This window comes from Orycteropus afer, unplaced genomic scaffold (genome assembly GCF_000298275.1).
Source record: "Orycteropus afer afer isolate SDZICR_OR568_19922 unplaced genomic scaffold, OryAfe1.0 scaffold00028, whole genome shotgun sequence".
NCBI lineage: Eukaryota > Metazoa > Chordata > Mammalia > Tubulidentata > Orycteropodidae > Orycteropus > Orycteropus afer.
This window is the reverse complement of record NW_006921615.1, coordinates 5345351-5364803: the sequence shown is the minus strand read 5'-3', so window position 1 is coordinate 5364803 and position 19453 is coordinate 5345351. Positions and strand designations below refer to the sequence as shown.

Below are 19453 nucleotides of genomic sequence, written 5' to 3'. Positions count from 1 at the left end.
TCAAACCCACCAGCCACTCCTCGGAAGGAAGGTTGGGCAATCCTACTTCCGTAGTGATACTGCCTCGGAAACCCAAGGAGGGGTCGCTATGAGTCGGGGTCGACTTGACGGCACATAACAACAACAACAGCCAGGGCAATAAGGCAAGAAAGGGAAATCATCCACATTGTTAAGGAAAAAGTCAAACTATCCCTATTTGCTGATGATATGATCCTATACATAGAAAACCCAAGAGACTGAGCATCACTAACTTTATATGTAAAGGAAAGACACCTTGGATAAGCAAAGCACTATTGAAGAAGAACAAAGTAGGAGGTCTCACACTCCCAGATCTCAAAACATGCTATACACCCACAGTAGTCGAAACAGCCTTGATTGGTACAATGGCAGACACGTAGACCAGTGGAATAGAATAGAGAACCCACAAATAGATCCATCGACCTGTTGTCAGCTGATCTTTGACAAAGGGCTGAAATCCATTAAATGGGGATGAGATGGTGTCTTTAACAAATGGTGCTGGTAAAACTGGATATCCATTTGAAGAAAAATGAAACAAGATGCATACTTCATACCATACACAGCAATGAACTCCAGAGATAGAGGGACTTCCAGTAAGATGGTAGAATAGGCAGACAAGTTACACAGACCCACTTCAACAAAGAAAAGAGAAACCTGTTGACAGAGATGCAGAAAATAATCCTGGAGCCCAGAGAGCTCTGAAAGGAAGTATGCAGAAGTGGATTCAAGGAAAACACTGACAACAAAATTAAGGAAAACTCAGACAAAACCCTAGAACAATTTCAAAAGACAATACAAGAAGAAAATGACAAAATAAATGAAAAATTAGAAATGATACAAATCTACAGATCAAAATCCAGAAGATTAATATGGAATTTTCAGAAATAGGTAACACATTAAATGGGCAAAGGAGTAGAACTGAATCAATGGAAGACAGAATTATTGAGATTGAAGACAAATGTCTCAATACTTCTTTGAAAAAGTACCAATCAGAAAAAAGATCAAAATAAAATGAAGAAAGCCTAAGGTTCATGTGAGATACCATCAAAAGGAATAACCTACATGTAATTGAATTCTAGAAGAGGAAGAGACAAATAAAACTACAGAGGAAATTGTTGAAGACTTATTGGAAGAGAATATTCCTGGTATGATGAAAGATGAGAATATATCCATTCAAGAAGTCCAGTGAACCCCAAACAAGATAGACCCCAGAAGAAAGTCACCAAGACATATCATTGGCAAACTCACCAAAACCAAAGACAAAGAAAGAATCCTGAAAGTAGCGCAGGGAAAATGAAAAGTTACCTCCAAGGGGCATTCAATAAGACTAAGCTCAAATTTCTCACAAGAAACCATGCAGGTGAGAAGACAATTGGGTATGATATATATAAAACCTTTGAAGGAGAAAAATTTCCAACCAAGACTTACATATCCAGCAAAATTGTCCCTCAAATATGATGGTGAAATTAGAACATTTCCAGTTAAGCAGAAATAAAAGGAATTTGTTAAAACCAGACCAACCTTACAAGAGATGATGCTAAAGAGGCTGGGAGGCCGCATCTTCTGACCTCTTCTAACCCCACAAGAGGAAGACAGAATCACCATCAGTAGCCCAAGGTGTATTCTTGCAAGGCCAGACATGCTGCCTCCCTCCAGCCCTGACACCACCTGTTCCTCCCAAAGTACCCACTCTTCTGGGTTCAGTAATTTGCTGCAGTGGCCACACAGAACTCACAGATTATGGGGTTTAATAGGGAAGCACCAGGCTACAATTCAAGTTCAGGAAAAATGTTCAGCCTCTCTCATCCTGCCATCTCTCAGCCAACAGTCTCTCTTCCAGCAGTGTGTGTCTCTCGGTGTCTCTCTCAGCAATGCAGGTCTCTTGCATCTTTTTCTCAGCAGCTCATGTCTCTCAGGAGCGCGTTTCTTTCAGCAGCACGTCCTTCTCAGCCAGCAGTCAGAAAGACTCCTTCTGCCTCTAGGAGGCCTCCTTTGGAGCCTGGCAAGGTGGCCAAACTAGCCAATCATAGCATCAGAACTCTAAGCACCTGAGAGAGAGCGCAAACTTCCCAGAACTTTGCTTTGTGCCACCCGCAACAGAAATAACCCCAGGTGGGTAACTTTAACAATCAGGTGCTCCTCAGTCACTCACAGCAAATTCCACCGGGAGTTTACAAAGACTTATGGCTAGAAAAGCCATACCAGGTAATTTACTACCCTGCAGATGCTAAAGGGAGTCCTTTGGACAGCAAACAACAGCCAATCATTAACATACTTGATGGCATAACCCAGAAACCAACCCAGTTATAGAAGTATCCAAAGTAAATAAGCCTACAAGATTGTAAACAGGGAACCAGACACATCAATTGACAAATGAGGTTAGCTACAAACTAAATAGAAGGAAAAAATTGTATAGTTAAAGAACTTCTGAATGGTAGGGAAGTCAAGACAACTGCAAGACAGAACAGACTTGGGAAGAAAATTATAAATCACAGGATAACCTCAAAGAAAAATGATAAACCTTCACATCAAAGTAAAAAAGAGGGCCAGCACAAATATTTAGCAAATACTGTAATAATAGCAATGAAGGAAGTGATAACATGATTCATAAATAAAATGAGCTCAGCACAGAAAATTATACATTATGCTGAGTGAAATAAGTCAATTACAGGACAAATGTAGTACTAGTTCATTATTGTAAAAAGTCAAGGAATGGTTTACATCTGGAAGGAAACTTTCTTTGTTGGTTACCAGTGGTGGGAGGGGAGGGACACTGCAAAAAAAAAAAATGCATTGACTCATGTCACTTTAGTTTTGTGTATTTCACTATACAGAAATTGTATTTCAATAAAATGTGTTTTAAAAAATAAACTCCAGATGGATCAAAAACTTAAATGTGAAACCTAAAATTATAAAATTCCTCAAGGAAAAATTGGGGCAAGTTTAGGGGACCTTATTTATGGTATAAATAGACTGTCAAGCATAACACCAAATGCACAAATAGCAGAAGATAAACAAGATGAATGGGATCTTCTAAAAATTAAATTTTTATGTGCTTCCAAAGACTTCTTCAAAAGAGTGAAAAGAGAACCTACAGATTGGGAAAAAATATTCGTCAATGACATATCTGACAAGGGACTTATCTCTAGAATTTATAGAAAACTCCAGCACCTCAACAACAGAAAGACAAATAGTCCAATTTAAGAATGGGCAGAAGACATGAATAGACACTTCACCAAAGAAGAGATTCAGGCGGCCAACAAACACTTGAAGAAATGTTGACTATCATTAGCTACTGTTGGAGAGATGCAAATCAAAATAACAATGAGATACCATCTCACCCCAGCACTAATTGCAAACTTCATCAAATCAGAAAATAACAAAGGCTGACAGAGATGTGGAGAGATTGGAACTCTCATACACTGCTGAGGGGAGTGTCAAATAATATAACCGCTGTGGAAAGCAGTATGGCAATTCCTTTAAAAGTTGGAATTAGAAATACCATCTGACCCAGCAGTCCCATTACTAGGTACCTAAAGAACTGAGAGCCAGGGCAAGAACACATAAATACACACCCGTGTTCATCACAGCACTATTTACAATAGCAAAAAGATGGAAACAACCTAGGTGTCTATCAGAAAAACGGATAACCAACCCATGGTGCATACACATAATGGAATATTATACAACACTAAAGAAAAATGTAGAGTCTATAAAATACTGAATAACATAGATAAACTTGGAGGACATTATGCTGAGTGAAATAAGTCAATCACAGAAGAACAAATATTATATTAGTTCACTATTTAAAAAGTCAAGGAAAGGTTTATATATGGGAAGAAATTTTCTTTGTCAGTTACTCAGGGATATGAGGGGAGGGGAGGGGAGGGAACACTAAAAAAACACAAAAATAAAGTAGTAATACTGCATGTATATCCTGTGTATATATGATTATGTATGTTGTGTCTATGAAATTTCATTAATAATAAAACTGTACTTTTAAAAACAGTTTCTCTTGTTTAACATATCTTGTATTTCTTTTAGTAAATAAGCCTACATCGTTGTATTAATGGTTACAATTTGTTTGATCAATTCTTAGTGAAAATTTAGTTTATTTTCAAAGCTTGTTTCTATCAACAGTACTTCCATTAACCTTCTCTATAACTTGACTACTAACCAGAAGGCTGGTGGTTCAAACCTACCAACCACTCCTTGAAAGGAAGGTTAGGCAATCTACTTCCTTAGTGATACTGCCTCGGAAACCCAAGGAGGGATCCCTATGAGTCGGGTCTGACTCGACGGCTTATAACAACAACAAGATAAACATTCTTTGCATAGATCTGTTTATTTCCTTAAGAAATTGCTAATATAATTGATTTTGATCATTATTGCCAACTGCCATTCAGTTCGTATTCCTACCAGAAGTAATTTGTCCGTCCTCATATCACTAATATTGGATATTAATGGTTTTTAACATCCTAACCAACTTTCCTGTGCTTTAATAAATGTTTTCTTGTTTACCAGAAAGATTGAACATTTTCTTGTGTTTTGATCTTTATAATTTTGTCTATTGACTGTTTTTTTAAATATTCATCATTTTCTTAATTACATATTAAAGTTATTAATACCTTTTGTAGAAATACATACTACTGAGATTATTTTTTATCTTTTTAGCTTTGTTTATATTGGAGGTAGGATTATATTTACAGTGCTACTTTTAATATTCTTTATGTTTTTAATTTTTGTCCAGATTTTATTTTGGCTTTTTGTTCTTCAAATTCATTTGAAGTAAATTTTTTTGTTCATTTCTTAGTATCAGTTATTGAGTAACTCTTATTCATCAACAAAGTTGAAATTGCCCTTTTTTTGTTGTTATTGGCATGGTTTATCTTTATATCTGACCTAGTGCTCACATCAAGAAGGGAGTGCGTCAGGGTTGTATTCTGTCTCCACACTTATTCAATCTATATGCTGAGCAAATAATCCGAGAAGCTGGACTATATGAAGAAAAACGTGGCATCAGGATTGGAGGAAGAATCATTAACAACCTGAGATATGCAGACGATACAACTTTGCTTGCTGAAAGTGAGGATGACTTAAGGCACCTACTGATGAAGGTTGAAGAATACAGTCTGCAGTATGGATTACATCTCAACATAAAGAAAACAAAAATCCTCACAACTGGACCAATGAGCAGCATCACAATAAATGGAGAGAAAATTGAGGTTGTCAAGGAATTCACATTGCTTGGTTCTACAATCGATGCCAACGGAAGCAGCAGTCAGGACATTAGACAACGTGTAGCATTGGGAAAGTCAACTGCGAAGGAACTGTTTCAAGTGCTGAGGAGCAAGGATATCTCCTTGAGGACTAAGGTGCGCTTGACACAAGCCATGATATTTCCAATCACCTGGTATGCATGTGAGAGCTGGGCAGTGAATAAGGAAGACCAAAGAAGAGTTGATGCTTTTGAGTTGTGGTGCTGGCAAAGAATGCTGAAAGTACCGTGGACTGCTAAAAGAACTAACAGATGTGTCCTGGAGGAAGTGCAGCCAGAATGCTCCTTGGAAGCAAGAATGGCCAGACTTCGTCTCACCTATTTTGGTCATGTTGTAAGAAGGGACCATTCCCTGGAGAAGGATGTCATGCTTGGTAGGATGGAGGGTCGACGAAGGAGGGGGAGGCCTTCAAGGAGATGGATTGATACAGTGGCTGCGATGACGGGCTCAAGTATGGCAGGGATTGTGGGGCTGGCGCGGGATCGGGCAGTGTTTCGTTCTGCTGTGCATGGGGTCGCTATGAGTCGGAAACGACTCGACGGCACTTAAAAACAACAACAACAACAAGTGCTCACATCACATGGCTTTCATTATGTTTGGTTGCACACTGGGAGCCTGTGGCTGCACTTGCCTGCAAACTTGTTAGTTTGTCTATGAATAACCAACCAGTGCAAGATTTTCATTTTAATTCGTTTTCCAACATTTAAAGTTTTGGAGTTTTTATGTAAAAATCTGTATTTCTGATATTTGGGGAAAATCTAATGTTCTGGCAAGGGCCAAGATTCTCTTCAGGGCATCAGTGTGGGGGGACTGAGCAGGGACTGTTCCTGTCAGATGATGCCTTATCTTCCAGTAGCCACCTCCATGTTATTCCCTCTCATCTTTTGACATTAAGGGTAATGTCAAAATGAATAAACAACTGAACAAAATGCCACTTATATTCACATTTGTTTTATATTTCTTATAATGGAGAGTGAAATTTTCTTGTACTTGACTGCTAATTAGAAGGCTGGTGGTTCAAACCCACCAGCCACTCCACAGAAGGAAGATGGGGCAATCTACTTCCATAGTGATACTACCTCAGAAACCCAAGGAGAGGTTGCTATGAGTCAGGTCCAACTCAATGGCACATAACATCAACAACAACAATAAAAATTAGCTAATGAAAGTCATATGTTGGGGGGTGGTACAGAGCACAAAGGAGATAGGTTTTTAAGTGCAAAATGGGTTTCTCTTGGAAGAATATACCTGGCCTAATTTATGTATTTATCTTCTTGGCATTTGAAACTGCTAACCCTTCTATACACATTTCTGAGGTTAAGACTGTGACTTAAGTTATTCCTCAGCAGCTGTATATAGACTCTGAGCTCTATGTTATCCGTATGAGTTGCTTTTAACCACTAGAGGTCCCTGCTATCACACTGAATAAGCCTAAAATTTCTGAATCCTACTTGGTGTCTGCCCTATGTATTGGTATTGGGCTCTGGATTTGATTTTCAGCAAGCAATTAGGTGATTCTTAACATTAAGGAAGTTTAGGACAAACACTGGCCCAGAACACAGCCAGTGTTTGCAGGGATTAAAAATTATAAAACTTTGGAGTAGGAAAGACCTTCTTAAACAAGACACAAGGAAAAAGACTTTTATTGAACTACATTAAAAGTTAAAACTTTATGTGCTATAAACAGAATTGAATAAACAGTGACAGTGTGTTGGTAATTGTTGACACTGAGTGACTGATCATAGAGATTTATTATATGATTCTATAATTTAAAAAAAGAGGTACTTTTTTAAAGGTGATAGATTTGGGAGAAATACTGTAATACATGTAATAGAGGTTTAGTATGTTGATCATATTTTTCAAACCTAAAGAATGTCCTGCTAGTCAGTAATGAGTAGACAGTTAATAGAAGAGCAAGTACAATTGACCAATAAGCATAATAAGCATGACCTCAGTACCAATTAGAGAAATGCTGGTTAAAATAATAATGACTTGCTGGTTTTTAGTTCATCTGTTTAGAAAATAATACATAATTAATATTAAGTCTTGGCCAGCATCAAGGGAATAGGACACTTTGATACACTGCTGATGAGAGGATAGATTGATACAGCTTCTGAAAGGAAATTTGATACTACCTATTAAAATAAACTTTTAACTAGTCATTATATTTCTCATTATCCATTGCTGAAAACACCATTTATAAAGAAGCATTCAAAGATATTTTCTTTACTATATTATAAATAATTGTTTTTAAAAATTATAACAACCTAAATTTTATTTACTCAGTGAGTGGATATTACTGTGTCATGCATAAATATTTCAAATTGCTAACTATATTCACAGACTGATCAGTCAATCAGATTGGATGCTAAAAGCAAGTTTCTAAAGTATAGAGGCTGTATTTTTAAAATACAATATTTTATATGTGTTTATTTACATTCATATAAATACATTGAAAATCCTTTTTAGAGACTAAATGGGATTAGGAATTGGTTAAATGGGAGCTTTTATTCTGTTTTCTTTGGGAAAAATTGTAGCTATAATTTATTAATTATTTTATAGTGTGCTGTTGATTTAGAACTTTTGATTTTACCTTCTTATTTGTAAGTTGTATCATTAATCTAAAAAACAAAATAGCTAAGATCTATTCCTTCCAGTAAAACTGTGAATAAAATCATTTGGGATGTAAGTATTTATGTTTATATTGTTTACTAGTTATATGTTTTGATCTTAAGCTAAAGTATATAAAAAGTTTTTGTGTGTGTTAATGAAGGAAATACAGTTCCTTTAAAACTGATTTTTAGAGCCTTTCAGGACCTCTTGCTCTGTCACCAGGGACTTGGTGGGTCTGCTTCCATGGCAACAGGTGTAACTTAAACTCAGCAGTGGGCTTTGGGCATTTGTTTGTGATTAGTATTATAACCTATACATCATCAGCTGTTTCATACTGCTTCAACTTAAAGGATGAGAATTAGAAAATTTTCTGGCTTTAGTAGATATAAGTTACCATTAATATTTCTGATTCTAAGGACAAGATACTTTTTCTAGTAATTTTCCATTATATATCATTTTTGTACAAGCTGTTTATTGATCAGAATATTTGGCATTCAAAACAGTAACAAAAGGTAAATTGAAAGTTTTGTATCTCAGGTTATAGTGGGGATGGATGCTTTAATGAACGTTTAATGAATCTTTTGAGGGTCAGTGACTTTTGCCTTTAAACTTATCATTTATTTGAATAGAGAGTTCAGTGAGATATGTAACATTTTTTACATTGGAAAATATCTTTTTAAATGTTTTATTTGTACAGAGTCTAGTGCTGGCAGAAAATAGTCCTGGAAGAGATAGTACTGAATATTTTATTATATTTGAGCCTCAGCTACCAGCTTTATCAAGAAAATTAGAACCATATATCCTACCATTTATGTTTTACAATGGTAAGTTTTTAGACAAATAGATTTTTATATTCTGTTACTTGGTTGGGCAGTGGTTAAGGCATTTGGCTACTAACAACAAGGTCAGTGGTTCAAACCCACCAGCCACTACATGGGGGAAAGATGAGGCAGTCTGCTTCTGTAAAGATTTAGTCTTGGAAACCCTATGGCCAGTTTTACTCTGCCCTAAAGGGTTGCTTAGAGTTGGATTTGACTTGATGGCAGTAGTTATTTTACTTTAGATAACTTTGTTTTATTTTCTGTTAACATGGTGGTTTAGCTAATCATGTTATGTATTTTGGGAAAGTCACAATTTTTAAAATGTTTTAATTTTCTGTATTTTTTCTTAGATGTTAAGAAGCAGCAACAAATGGCAGCACTTACAAAAGAGAAAGACCAATTATCTAAGTCTATTATTATGTACAGAAGTTTATTTGAAGCCAGCAAACAGCTACTTGATGAAATGAAATGTAAGTCATTTTATATTCAGAAGCAATAAAAGATTGTGTTGAATGGTGAGGCAGAAAGTTGATACTAACAGAGATTTAGAAATTGTTCTTTGTTTACTTTCCCTAGACTCCAAACTATTTACAGAACACTGCAGAAAGGTATAATATAATGGTTTTATATTATTCCTGGTTTGTCAGTTTTAAAGATGACATATTCTTTCATCTTAAATAAATTGTTATCCTGCTTTACCAACCAGAATTTGAGGTTTTCTGATAGTTATAATTTTGCATCTCTAAGGAATACTTAGGTTTTTAAATTCTTTCAGCATAGCAATGATGATACTTATATCTAAGTCCCGATTCTGGGTAAAGCAACTGAATGAAAATATTACAGAGGGAATGATGTGTAATTTAATTTTATTGTGGGTCATGGAATGAGTGCATTTTATTTAAAATATAATGCAATATGTCATGCCGTGGAGGTGTCCAAATCAGCATCCACTAGTACTGAATTAAGTAACTTATTCTTGAGTGAACATACATAATGTTTTGCTGCAGTTTTTAATAATGTTTGTATTCAGTTAACACTCAGCATTTGCTGAATTATGCTCTATCATCTCTTCATTTGTTGTTTTTGTTTACTTTGTGTTAATTACACAGCAAAAATTTTAGTCATTTCGCCAACATATAGTCTTCACTGTTGTGTATCTCTCCAATGTTGAGAACATCTTAGAGGACAGTAGGAATTAAATAGTATAATGAGATACCATTTGAATAACATTAAAAATTGTTTTTATAAAATATTAGTTTGTTCTGAGAACAATCTAATGCAATTACGTGTGTATCTATATATAATTGTGTGGTTTAAGATTAAATGATTTATCCAAGACAACTGAGATTGCAATATAATATTCCCCCCAAGAAGCTTTTGTATATTAGAATTGTATATTAGAATTGTACCTTAATGTTAGATTTTTAGTTTAATTTTGAAATTCTAAAATAGTCTATTATTTTCGCATCAAGCATTGAAAGAGAATAAAAATTAAATATTTGCTATCAGAAATTGATAGTTGTTTTTTGTTTTTTATTTTGTTTTTTAGGCCAAGTTGAAGAAGCAAAATTAAAAGAGGCTCAGCTTCGGAATGAACTAAAAACACATAATATTGACATTCCTACAACACAACAGGTATAGTTTGCAAGTGTACCTAAGAAATTTTTTCTGTATTAAATTCAAGTCAGTAAATTGTTTTTACAGTTCATGTTTTATTTGAAATTATGGGCATTATTGGTTTTGGGTACAAAGACTGTATTATAGTCTAGTCACTTACTAGACAGTAAAAGTGCTAGCAAAATGATAAATTACTTTTTACAAAAAAAAATTGCTGTTTGTATTTTTAATATAATGACACTAATAAATACAGTTAATACTATAACTTAAATAATGCTTTGAAGAAGCTGCAAAAGTTATAGCTGGTATTATTTGGTGACAAAGAACATAAAGGGAATGAAACAAAAAACAGTGTAGACTTTAACTGAACATTCTTTAAATGTCTAACTTGGGTTTCAAAGAAAAATCACATTATAGATAATATTTCTTAACTAAGATAAAAATTTCAGTGAGGTGGAAGCTTTATGTTACTATAACAGTAGTTTTTGTTTTTTTTTTAAATAATGTCTACCTTATTATTAACTTTATGTTCTTGAGTTTCCTAATTTACAGATTTTTCTCCCGTCATGGGCTGCCTAATGCAAGACAAATTGACCTTATAGTTAATTTTTCTTTATAAATTACAGATGACACATATAGAAGCACTTTTGAAAAGAAAAATAACAGAACAGGAAGAGCTGAAGAAAAAACCTAGAAGATCATGTACTCTTCCAAACTACACCAAAGGCAGTGCAGATGTTTTGGGAAAGGTTTGTGTTTAAGCTTTTCAAGAGACAGTATATCTTGTTATGTTGTTTTATTTGTGTAAATCCTGCATTGTTAGAAAATGCCATCATATTAAAGTGTCTTTTTGGCTGGACTTACTCTGAAATGCATGATTAATTCCATAATTCCTGTTACCATCAATGACTATGGCAAAAGTTAATATGAGTTAATTCAGGGCTTGTCCACTTAGAGAGGCTTTCTTATTGTATTACTTTATAGCTTGCCAGCACCTTTATAGGTAGCTCACCTTAAGTGAGGCAACAGAAGAGAACGGTCAAAATTTTTCTGAATTTTAAGTCTAATGTTATTAGGCAATTCTGGGATACTCCTAGAACTTTGTGAAAAATAAAATAAATAACTTTATATATATTTCTGCTAAGGGAAAGAGTGCCATTCTTCCTTCTTGTCTTTTGTCCTTTCCAGTTTTGATTTTGCCTTTTGTAACATGAGTTATATTTTTATCCTGATATTATTCAGTTATAACCATTTGACTTTATATTTGAATATCTATTTGCAACTATTAGTAAATTCTTTAGCTAGGTTTTAGTTGTTCCTTCTACATCGCTTATCATATTCTCCTTTTTTCCTGACACCTTCAGTTTTTAATGGTGTAAGGTTTGAGGTATATGTACATGTGCTTAATTTGTTAAACTTTTCCATCTAATATGCTTCTCGGTTTTCTGCTTTTATCCCCATTGTAAAGATGAGGAAATTGAAACTAACATTCAGGGAGATTAAGCAACTTGTTCAGAATTATACAGTTAGCAAGCATCAGAGCCATCAAAGCTCGGCACTCTGACTGCTAGTCTGTGTTCTTAATCACTATGGTTTATTGTATATGTACCTCATCCTACTTCCACAACCACTCCATCAACATTTATAGTACTTCTAGTTTATAGATGAGGAAACGGAAGTTTAAAGAACTTAAATAACTTGTTACTATAGTTAGTCTGATGTACAGCTTAGTTGTAAATGAAGGTCTCTTAGATTCCAAAGTTCTTATACTGCTCTTTGATTTCATAGGCAGCCCCACACAAAATAGGGGGCCCTTCTAAAATTGTAGAAGTGTTTATAACCAAAGCCATGTAACATTATTTCCAAACTGAAAATCTGTAAATTGAAAAATTAAAAATGAATTGGAAGACAAGATACTAACATATAATGTTATAAAATACTATTCCTCAGAACCAAAGAAGTAGTCTTGTGATTCAAAACATGTAGATATTTCTAGATAATCTGATTTCAGATACTAACACTAAGATCACATTTCAGTGGTTCATCCAGTATACAATTCTTGCTTGATGTCTAAGACTTTGTACCAGAATACCAAAAAAGAGTTAGCAGAAAAGATATATTAAAGAAAAGTCCAAGTAATTCTCATTCCATAACTTGAAAATCTAGATGAATGATTGAAATCTCATTTTATGTAGTCTCTCCTCTGCCCCTTTAGAAGCGTAAGCCTTCCCTAACCTGGAAAAAAAAAAACAAAAAAACTTTTCTATTTCCTCCAAGTCATTCTTAATCTTCTTCCTGGCTTCCTTTAAAAATTTCTTTGTGACATTTATTTTAAAATTGGAGAAATCCTGGAATATAATGAGGGATGGGAGGAGATTTTCCCCAAACTTTACAGTACATTTCATTTTAATATCATGAATACTGCATTTCAGTTGGATACTTTAATTATTTTCTCCATTATTCCAAATACCTTGAAATCCCATCTTCCCCAACCCAAGTGCTATTCTTTACCTGTCCCCAAATGAGGAAAAATTAGTGACGTCTGTGAAAATGGCTGATGTAGACTCAGCAAGTTAGAAATGTAGCCAAAGCAAAACATTGTAGCTACAGTATAAGTAAAAACAAAACGTGAGTTCATATTTCAGGATTAGATTAAAAAAGCATTATTATACATACTTGTATCACCTGAAATTTTAAGGCAGTAAATGTAATTTTAAGAATTCTAGTGAGGACTTCCAAGCCTACCTTCATTTGAAATAATTACTCCAGTTATGAACTTAAGGTGCTTGTGAGCAGCTCCAAAATGAATACCTCTCATGTTGTTGTTGTTGTTATTTGCCATCGAGTCGGATGCAACTCATAGTGACCCCTCGTTGGGTTTCCGAGGCAGTATCACTACAGAAGTAGATTGCTTCATCTTCCTTCCAAGGAGTGGCTGGTGGGTTTGAACCGCCAGCCTTCTGGTTAGCAGTCAAGTGCCTTAGGCACTACACTACCAGAGCTCCTAAATACCTCTCATAGTACTTATTTAAAAAAAAAAAAAAACCGACAACAACTTACTGCCATTGGGTCAACTCGGCTCACAGTGACCCCTCCTTGGATTTCCAAGGCAATATCTCTATGGAAGTAGATTGCCCAATCTTCCTTCCGAGGAGTGGATGGTGGGTTTGAACCGTCAGCTTTCTGGTTAGCAGTCACATAGCACTGAGTCACATATAATTTGCTTTCCCTCTATTAATCTTTCCTGCATTGGCTAGAACATTATTTTCATATTCATTTACATGAACTAGTTATCATGTCTGATTTCTTAATCAAACTACTGAAGAATTGGAATACAAGGTTAGAAATTACGATGTTTGTAGTGCTGACACATGACGTTTTCATTGCCAGGGCATATTTTTTCTACCAGTTCCAATAAGTGAGAGTAGACATGACCATGCCAGCATGATGAATGAGGTTTTGAAATTGACTACAATATCCCAGCCTTGTTAAACTTTGAACATGAATGCCTGTGACTGAAGGCAAAAAAAGAAAAAACCCAAACACACAGTGGTTGAGTCAGATATGACTCATAGTGACCCTTCCTTGGGTTTCCAAGCTGGTATCACTACGCAAGTAGATTGCCCAACCTTCTTCCGAGGAGTGGCTAGTGGGTTTGAACTGCCAGCCTTCCACTTAGCAGTCAAATTCGTTAGGCACTACACCACCAGAGCTCCCATGACTCAAGGCAAGTATTTCTAAATAGGAGAGTGATGATTTATCCTAAGCTGCAAAGACGTGAAAACAGAAGAATCTATTCTTATTTATGACATTTAGATTTGTTTTCTGAAAGAAATACTATATTACTGGAATAAAACATCTACTTAGAATGCTGTGGAACTATATTTATGTTCATTTGAATCTTGAAAACACCATTGATTATTTTATTTGTATATTGTTTAATATATTTTATGAGTATTTTATCAATTAAGTCACATCCAAAATATAAAGATATTAAAATAAGAAAAATGTTCATTTTACATGGTAAAATTCCAAATACTTTTCCATGCTTATTTGGAAATTTATTAAAATGTAGTCTTTGAAGCAATTTTTCCAAAATTTATAAACAATATTACAATGGAATATGTTCAAGCTTATAAGTTTTTATAGCTTGTGATTTTATTTGTTTATTTATTTATTTTTATTTAAGTGCTTCAGAAAAATGTTTTACTGTGGAGACTAGGGCTGTTAAAATACTTAATATCAAATTTTTGTATATTTATTTGTAACATATTTTACTTTTTTTTTTTTTAAATGGGTTACAGATTGCACACCTAGCACAAATTGAAGATGATAGAGCTGCAATGGTTATTTCTTGGCATCTGGCAAGTGACATGGACTGTGTGGTCACCCTGACTACTGATGCTGCACGCCGCATCTATGATGAAACTCAAGGTCGTCAGCAGGTGCTGCCCCTTGATTCTATTTATAAGAAGACTCTTCCAGATTGGAAAAGGTTAGGAAAACATTCATTATTTTTCTATTTTTTATTAAAGCCTTAAGTTTAAAAAGGATATCTCTTAAAAAATACATCTGCGTAATCTGAGAAGTGATTTGTATTACTTTAATTATTTTTATCTTCATCATAAATGAACATATTTCATTAATATTAACATTTCAGTGCATTTGCTCATATATGCTGGCCATGTTTAGTTTGCAAATTAAAAGTTATTTGTGTATGAGATACATGCATATAACATACAAGCCCAAAGCAAATCTTTGACTTTGCAACATATAATTCTAATAGTACTGCTAATACTAAATTGTATTATAATGATATGGGCATGACAAAATACATTTAGTTCATACGTATTAACTGGATCCTTGCTATGTGTCTTTGCTAAGAGTTGTGAATGCAAGGTAAGTGCTGACTTTGTACTTAAGAAACCTGACATGCAAAGAAGGAAGTAACAGCTTGAAAGTAAATAACTGTAAACAAGTTAAAACGTGTCCAGTCCTATAAAAGATAATGAAAGAAGTGCTTTCGTAACTGAAGAGGGAATAATGATAAGTAATGGTAAGTTAATGGAGGAAAGATAGGAAGAAGGACAATTTCATGGTAGAGGTAATAGCTGGCTTGAATCAGAGAAGGGATTAAGGTCATTCCAGATAAAAGAAATAGTATGAGAAGAAGCACAGAGGTGATAAAACATGTTTGGAGAGTAAGAGATACTTTAGTTTGTCAGGAGCAAATACAAGATTTGTAAGAAAATTATGAAAGATAAGGATGCTAAATGAGTTTACAGTTTGGAAGAGTTTTGAATGTCATACTAAATATACTGAATTTGAGTGTTCATTTTTATTTGTGAATCAGCTTGTATATGGATTACTAAACCTTTTATACTTTGCATCAGAAAGATTCTGGCAGCTCTGTGTAAGGTAGATTTGAAGAAAGGAAAAGACTAGAAGTAGGGACATGATGGGACTAGATTGGAGATAAATGAAAGCCTGAACTAGGGTAGTGATGTTAAACATAAAGAAAAATTAAATAAAAGAGCTTCTGGGATTTTTTTAAGACTGATAAAAGTTGTACATTTTCTCTCTTAAAAAGCTCAAAAATGTCAGTCTGGGGACGACTTGGTCAGTTGGCATAACATAGTTCACAAAGATAACATTCTACATCCTCATTTGATGAGTGGCGTCTGGTGTCTTAAAAAGTTGCAAGCGGCCTTGTAAGATACAACTGTTAGTCTCTACTTGACTGGAGAAAAGAGAATAAAGAAAACCAAAGACTCAAAGAAGACACTAGTCCACAAGACGTTATATACAGCCCACACAAATCCACTGGCTCTCTTAGTCTGAGACCAGAAGAACTAAATAATGCCTGACTACTACTGCTAATCATTCAGTCCAGGAACACAATAGAAGGTCCTGGATGGAATGAAAGAAAGAAACAAAATTCAAATTCCTAAAAAAGGCCAAATTTACAGGACTGTTAGAGACTAGGGGAACTCCCAAGACGATCACTCTAAGACCTTTGAACTTGGAACTGAAGCCATTCTCAGAGGTGACCTTTCAGCCAAATAATAGATTGCCTTATAAAATAAACAGTATCACCCATGAGTAATGTGCACCTTTAAACAATTAACTTTTTTGAGACCAAGCCATCAACATTTATCCAAAAGCAAACACTGAGAAGGCAAGGAGGAGCAAGGAAGCTAGATCAGTGTAAACAAAATAATAGAATGGAAGTAATTAGAATACTGACACATTGTAAAAAGTGTTATGGAACAATTTGTATAAAAATTATTAAATGGGAATCTAATTAGCTGTGTAAACTTCCACCTAAAACACAATAAAATAATAGGAGGGGGGAAAAATATATATATACACAAACACACACAATTTTACATAGATTTTATGGGGATCATGGACCTCCAGTTAGGAATCCCTGGATTATAAAGAAATCAATTTATAATTGTAAAAAATTCTTACAAAGAGGAAAATTCATAGAACTTGACAACTGATGTGAGAATAATAGGCATAATGAGAGTTCAAAATAACTTAAAGCTGTCAAGCACGTGTAGATGTAAGGATGTCATTATTGTCAGCAGAATACAGAGCAACTTTATTCAGAGTAAGGGTTTAGATCTGTGTCTAAGGTTCCTGGACAGAGCTTTACAAGGCCTACAGTTGTGTGGGAATGAGGATTTGAAGGAGCATGGGAACTAATATTAAAAGCATATAGCATCAGTAAATTAACATATTATCACATTTTGTAATCTAAAAATAGATTGCAGAAACAGCCACAATTTGAATTGAAATCCATCTAATTCTTAAATCTCCTACTCAGCTGCTAGGAAGGATCCATTTAAACAGCGTGGAAGATCCTGTAGATCCTAATTACTGTGTTGATGAGAGTAATATTTTCTGTATGAGAACTTTCCCTCTAGGAGAGCCTTTTTATCTTTATAATCCCTGAAGAGCAGTTTAAGAATCCTTGATTTAGGGAAAGTATGAATGTGGCATTTAAGGCTGAAATTTGCTCTTGAAATTAGCCTTCTGCGTATTCTGCCTCTTAGAAGTGGGATGTAGTTAACTAGCTTCTAGAGTCCGCTAGGGCTCCTACTTTCAAGATTTAGGAAAAGCTATACTATGAGGAAGGGAAAAACCCTAACACACCTACCCTCAATTCCTACCCCTTGAGTTCCATTGAGCTTCAGTTGCACATTCTGTTTCCTGGGTAGGAAGGAGAGAGAGAGAGCCAGAAAAATTAACTCCTCCCTCACATGTGACTGAGCCTTGAGCTTTGCCCCTTCCCTTACTCAGTGTAGAGTCATGCTCCATATGAGGCAGTTAGGCTATCGGTATCCCCATTTGAAGCCAGCTTTAGAGGCTGCTTTTCTCCTTGTCAGACTAAACTACAGTAAGTTTATTAATTATATTAATTAAATATACAGCATTTTATATATATATATATAATTAAATATATAGTATTATATTGATTATACAAGCTAATTAAGCGTAGTAGTGTAGATCAGAACAAGACTGATAATTTTATTGGTAAATACTGTTTTTCATTTCTAAGAGCATAATAGCTGATCATTTAAGAGTTTCACCTGTGATGGATGGGAAATTGATTATATGATCAAAATGATACACAATGTAGTCACATATTTTCATATTACATTTTTTAAATTAAAAAGCTACATATTTTTGGTTTAATACCTTTAATTTTTTCTTTCTATTCAGGCCTCTACCTCATTTACGAAATGGAAAATTATATTTTAAACCCATTGGAGATCCGATTTTTGCCCGAGACTTGTTAACGTTTCCAGATAATGTAGAACATTGTGAAACAGGTAAAGGATATTATAGTATACAAATGTTAACGTTTGTGATCCAGATCTATCAATTACTGATGTCAAAAAATGGATGTCAGAAGAGACTCTGAAACTTGCCCTTGAATGGAGAGTAGCTAAAGCAAATGGAAGAAATGACGAGATAAAAGAGCTGAATGGAAGATTTCAAAGAGCAGCTCACAAGAAGACAAAGTCAGTTATTATAGTGAAATGTGCAAAGACCTGGAATTAGAAAACCAAAAGGGAAGAACACACTCAGCATTTCTCAAGCTGAAAGAACTAAAGAAAAAATTCAAGGCTTAAGTTGCAGTATTGAAAGATTCTGTGGGCAAAATATTGAATGGTGCAGGAAACATCAAGAGAAGGTGGAAGGAATACAGAGAGTGACTGCACCAAAAAGAATTGGTCGATGTTCATCCATTTCAAGAGCTGGTATATGAACAAGAACCAGTGGTATTGAAGGAAGAAGTTGAAGCTGCACTGAAGGAATTGGCAAAGAACAAGGTTCCAGGAATTGACAGAATAGCCATTGAGATGTTTAAACAAACGGATGCCACACTGGAGGCACACACTCGTGTATGCCAAGAAATTTCTATTAGAAGACAGCTTCCTGACCAACTGGAAGAGATCCATGTTTGTACCCATTCCAAAGAAAGCTGATCCCACATAATGTGGAAATTACCGAACAATATCATTAATATCACATGCAAGTAAAATTTTGCTGAAGATAATTCAAAACCAGTTGCAGCAGTATATTGACAGAGAACTTTCAGAAATGCAAGCTGGATTCAGAAGAGGATGTAGAATGAGGGATATCATTGCTGATGTCAGATGGATCTTGCCTGAAAGCAAAGAATACCAGAAAGATATGTTTACTTGTGTTTTATTGACTATGCAAAAACATTTGATTGTGTGGATCATAACAAATTATGACTAACATTGAGAAGAATGGGAATTGTGAAAGCTGGGCAGTCGATAAGGAAGACCAGAGAAGAGTTGATGCTTTTGAGTTGTGGTGTTGGCAAAGAATACTGAAAGTACCATGGACCGCCAGAACGAGCAAATCTGTCCTGGAGGAAATGCAGCTGGAATGCTCCTTGGAAGTGAGAATGGCCAGATGCCATCTCACCTGCTTTGGTCATGTTGTCAAAAGGGACCATTCCCTGGAAAAGGATATTCATGCTTGGTGAAGTGGAGGGTCAACAAAAAAGGTGAAGGTCCTCAATGAGATGGGTTGACACAGTGGCTGCAGTGATGGGCTCAG

The 19453-nt window shown here is 35.0% G+C and overlaps 1 protein-coding gene across 1 annotated transcript in view; it reads left to right on the top strand.

Annotated features, from left to right (window-relative positions):
* Nucleotides 1-19453, top strand: part of SMCHD1 (structural maintenance of chromosomes flexible hinge domain containing 1) — a 236957-nt gene that overhangs the window by 201245 nt on the left and 16259 nt on the right. The window contains exons 38-43 of the mRNA XM_007935470.1: nucleotides 8608-8734; nucleotides 9082-9201; nucleotides 10281-10366; nucleotides 10975-11097; nucleotides 14653-14843; nucleotides 18080-18189. Coding sequence (XP_007933661.1) covers nucleotides 8608-8734; nucleotides 9082-9201; nucleotides 10281-10366; nucleotides 10975-11097; nucleotides 14653-14843; nucleotides 18080-18189 — 757 coding nt within the window. The remainder of the gene's footprint in view (nucleotides 1-8607; nucleotides 8735-9081; nucleotides 9202-10280; nucleotides 10367-10974; nucleotides 11098-14652; nucleotides 14844-18079; nucleotides 18190-19453) is intronic.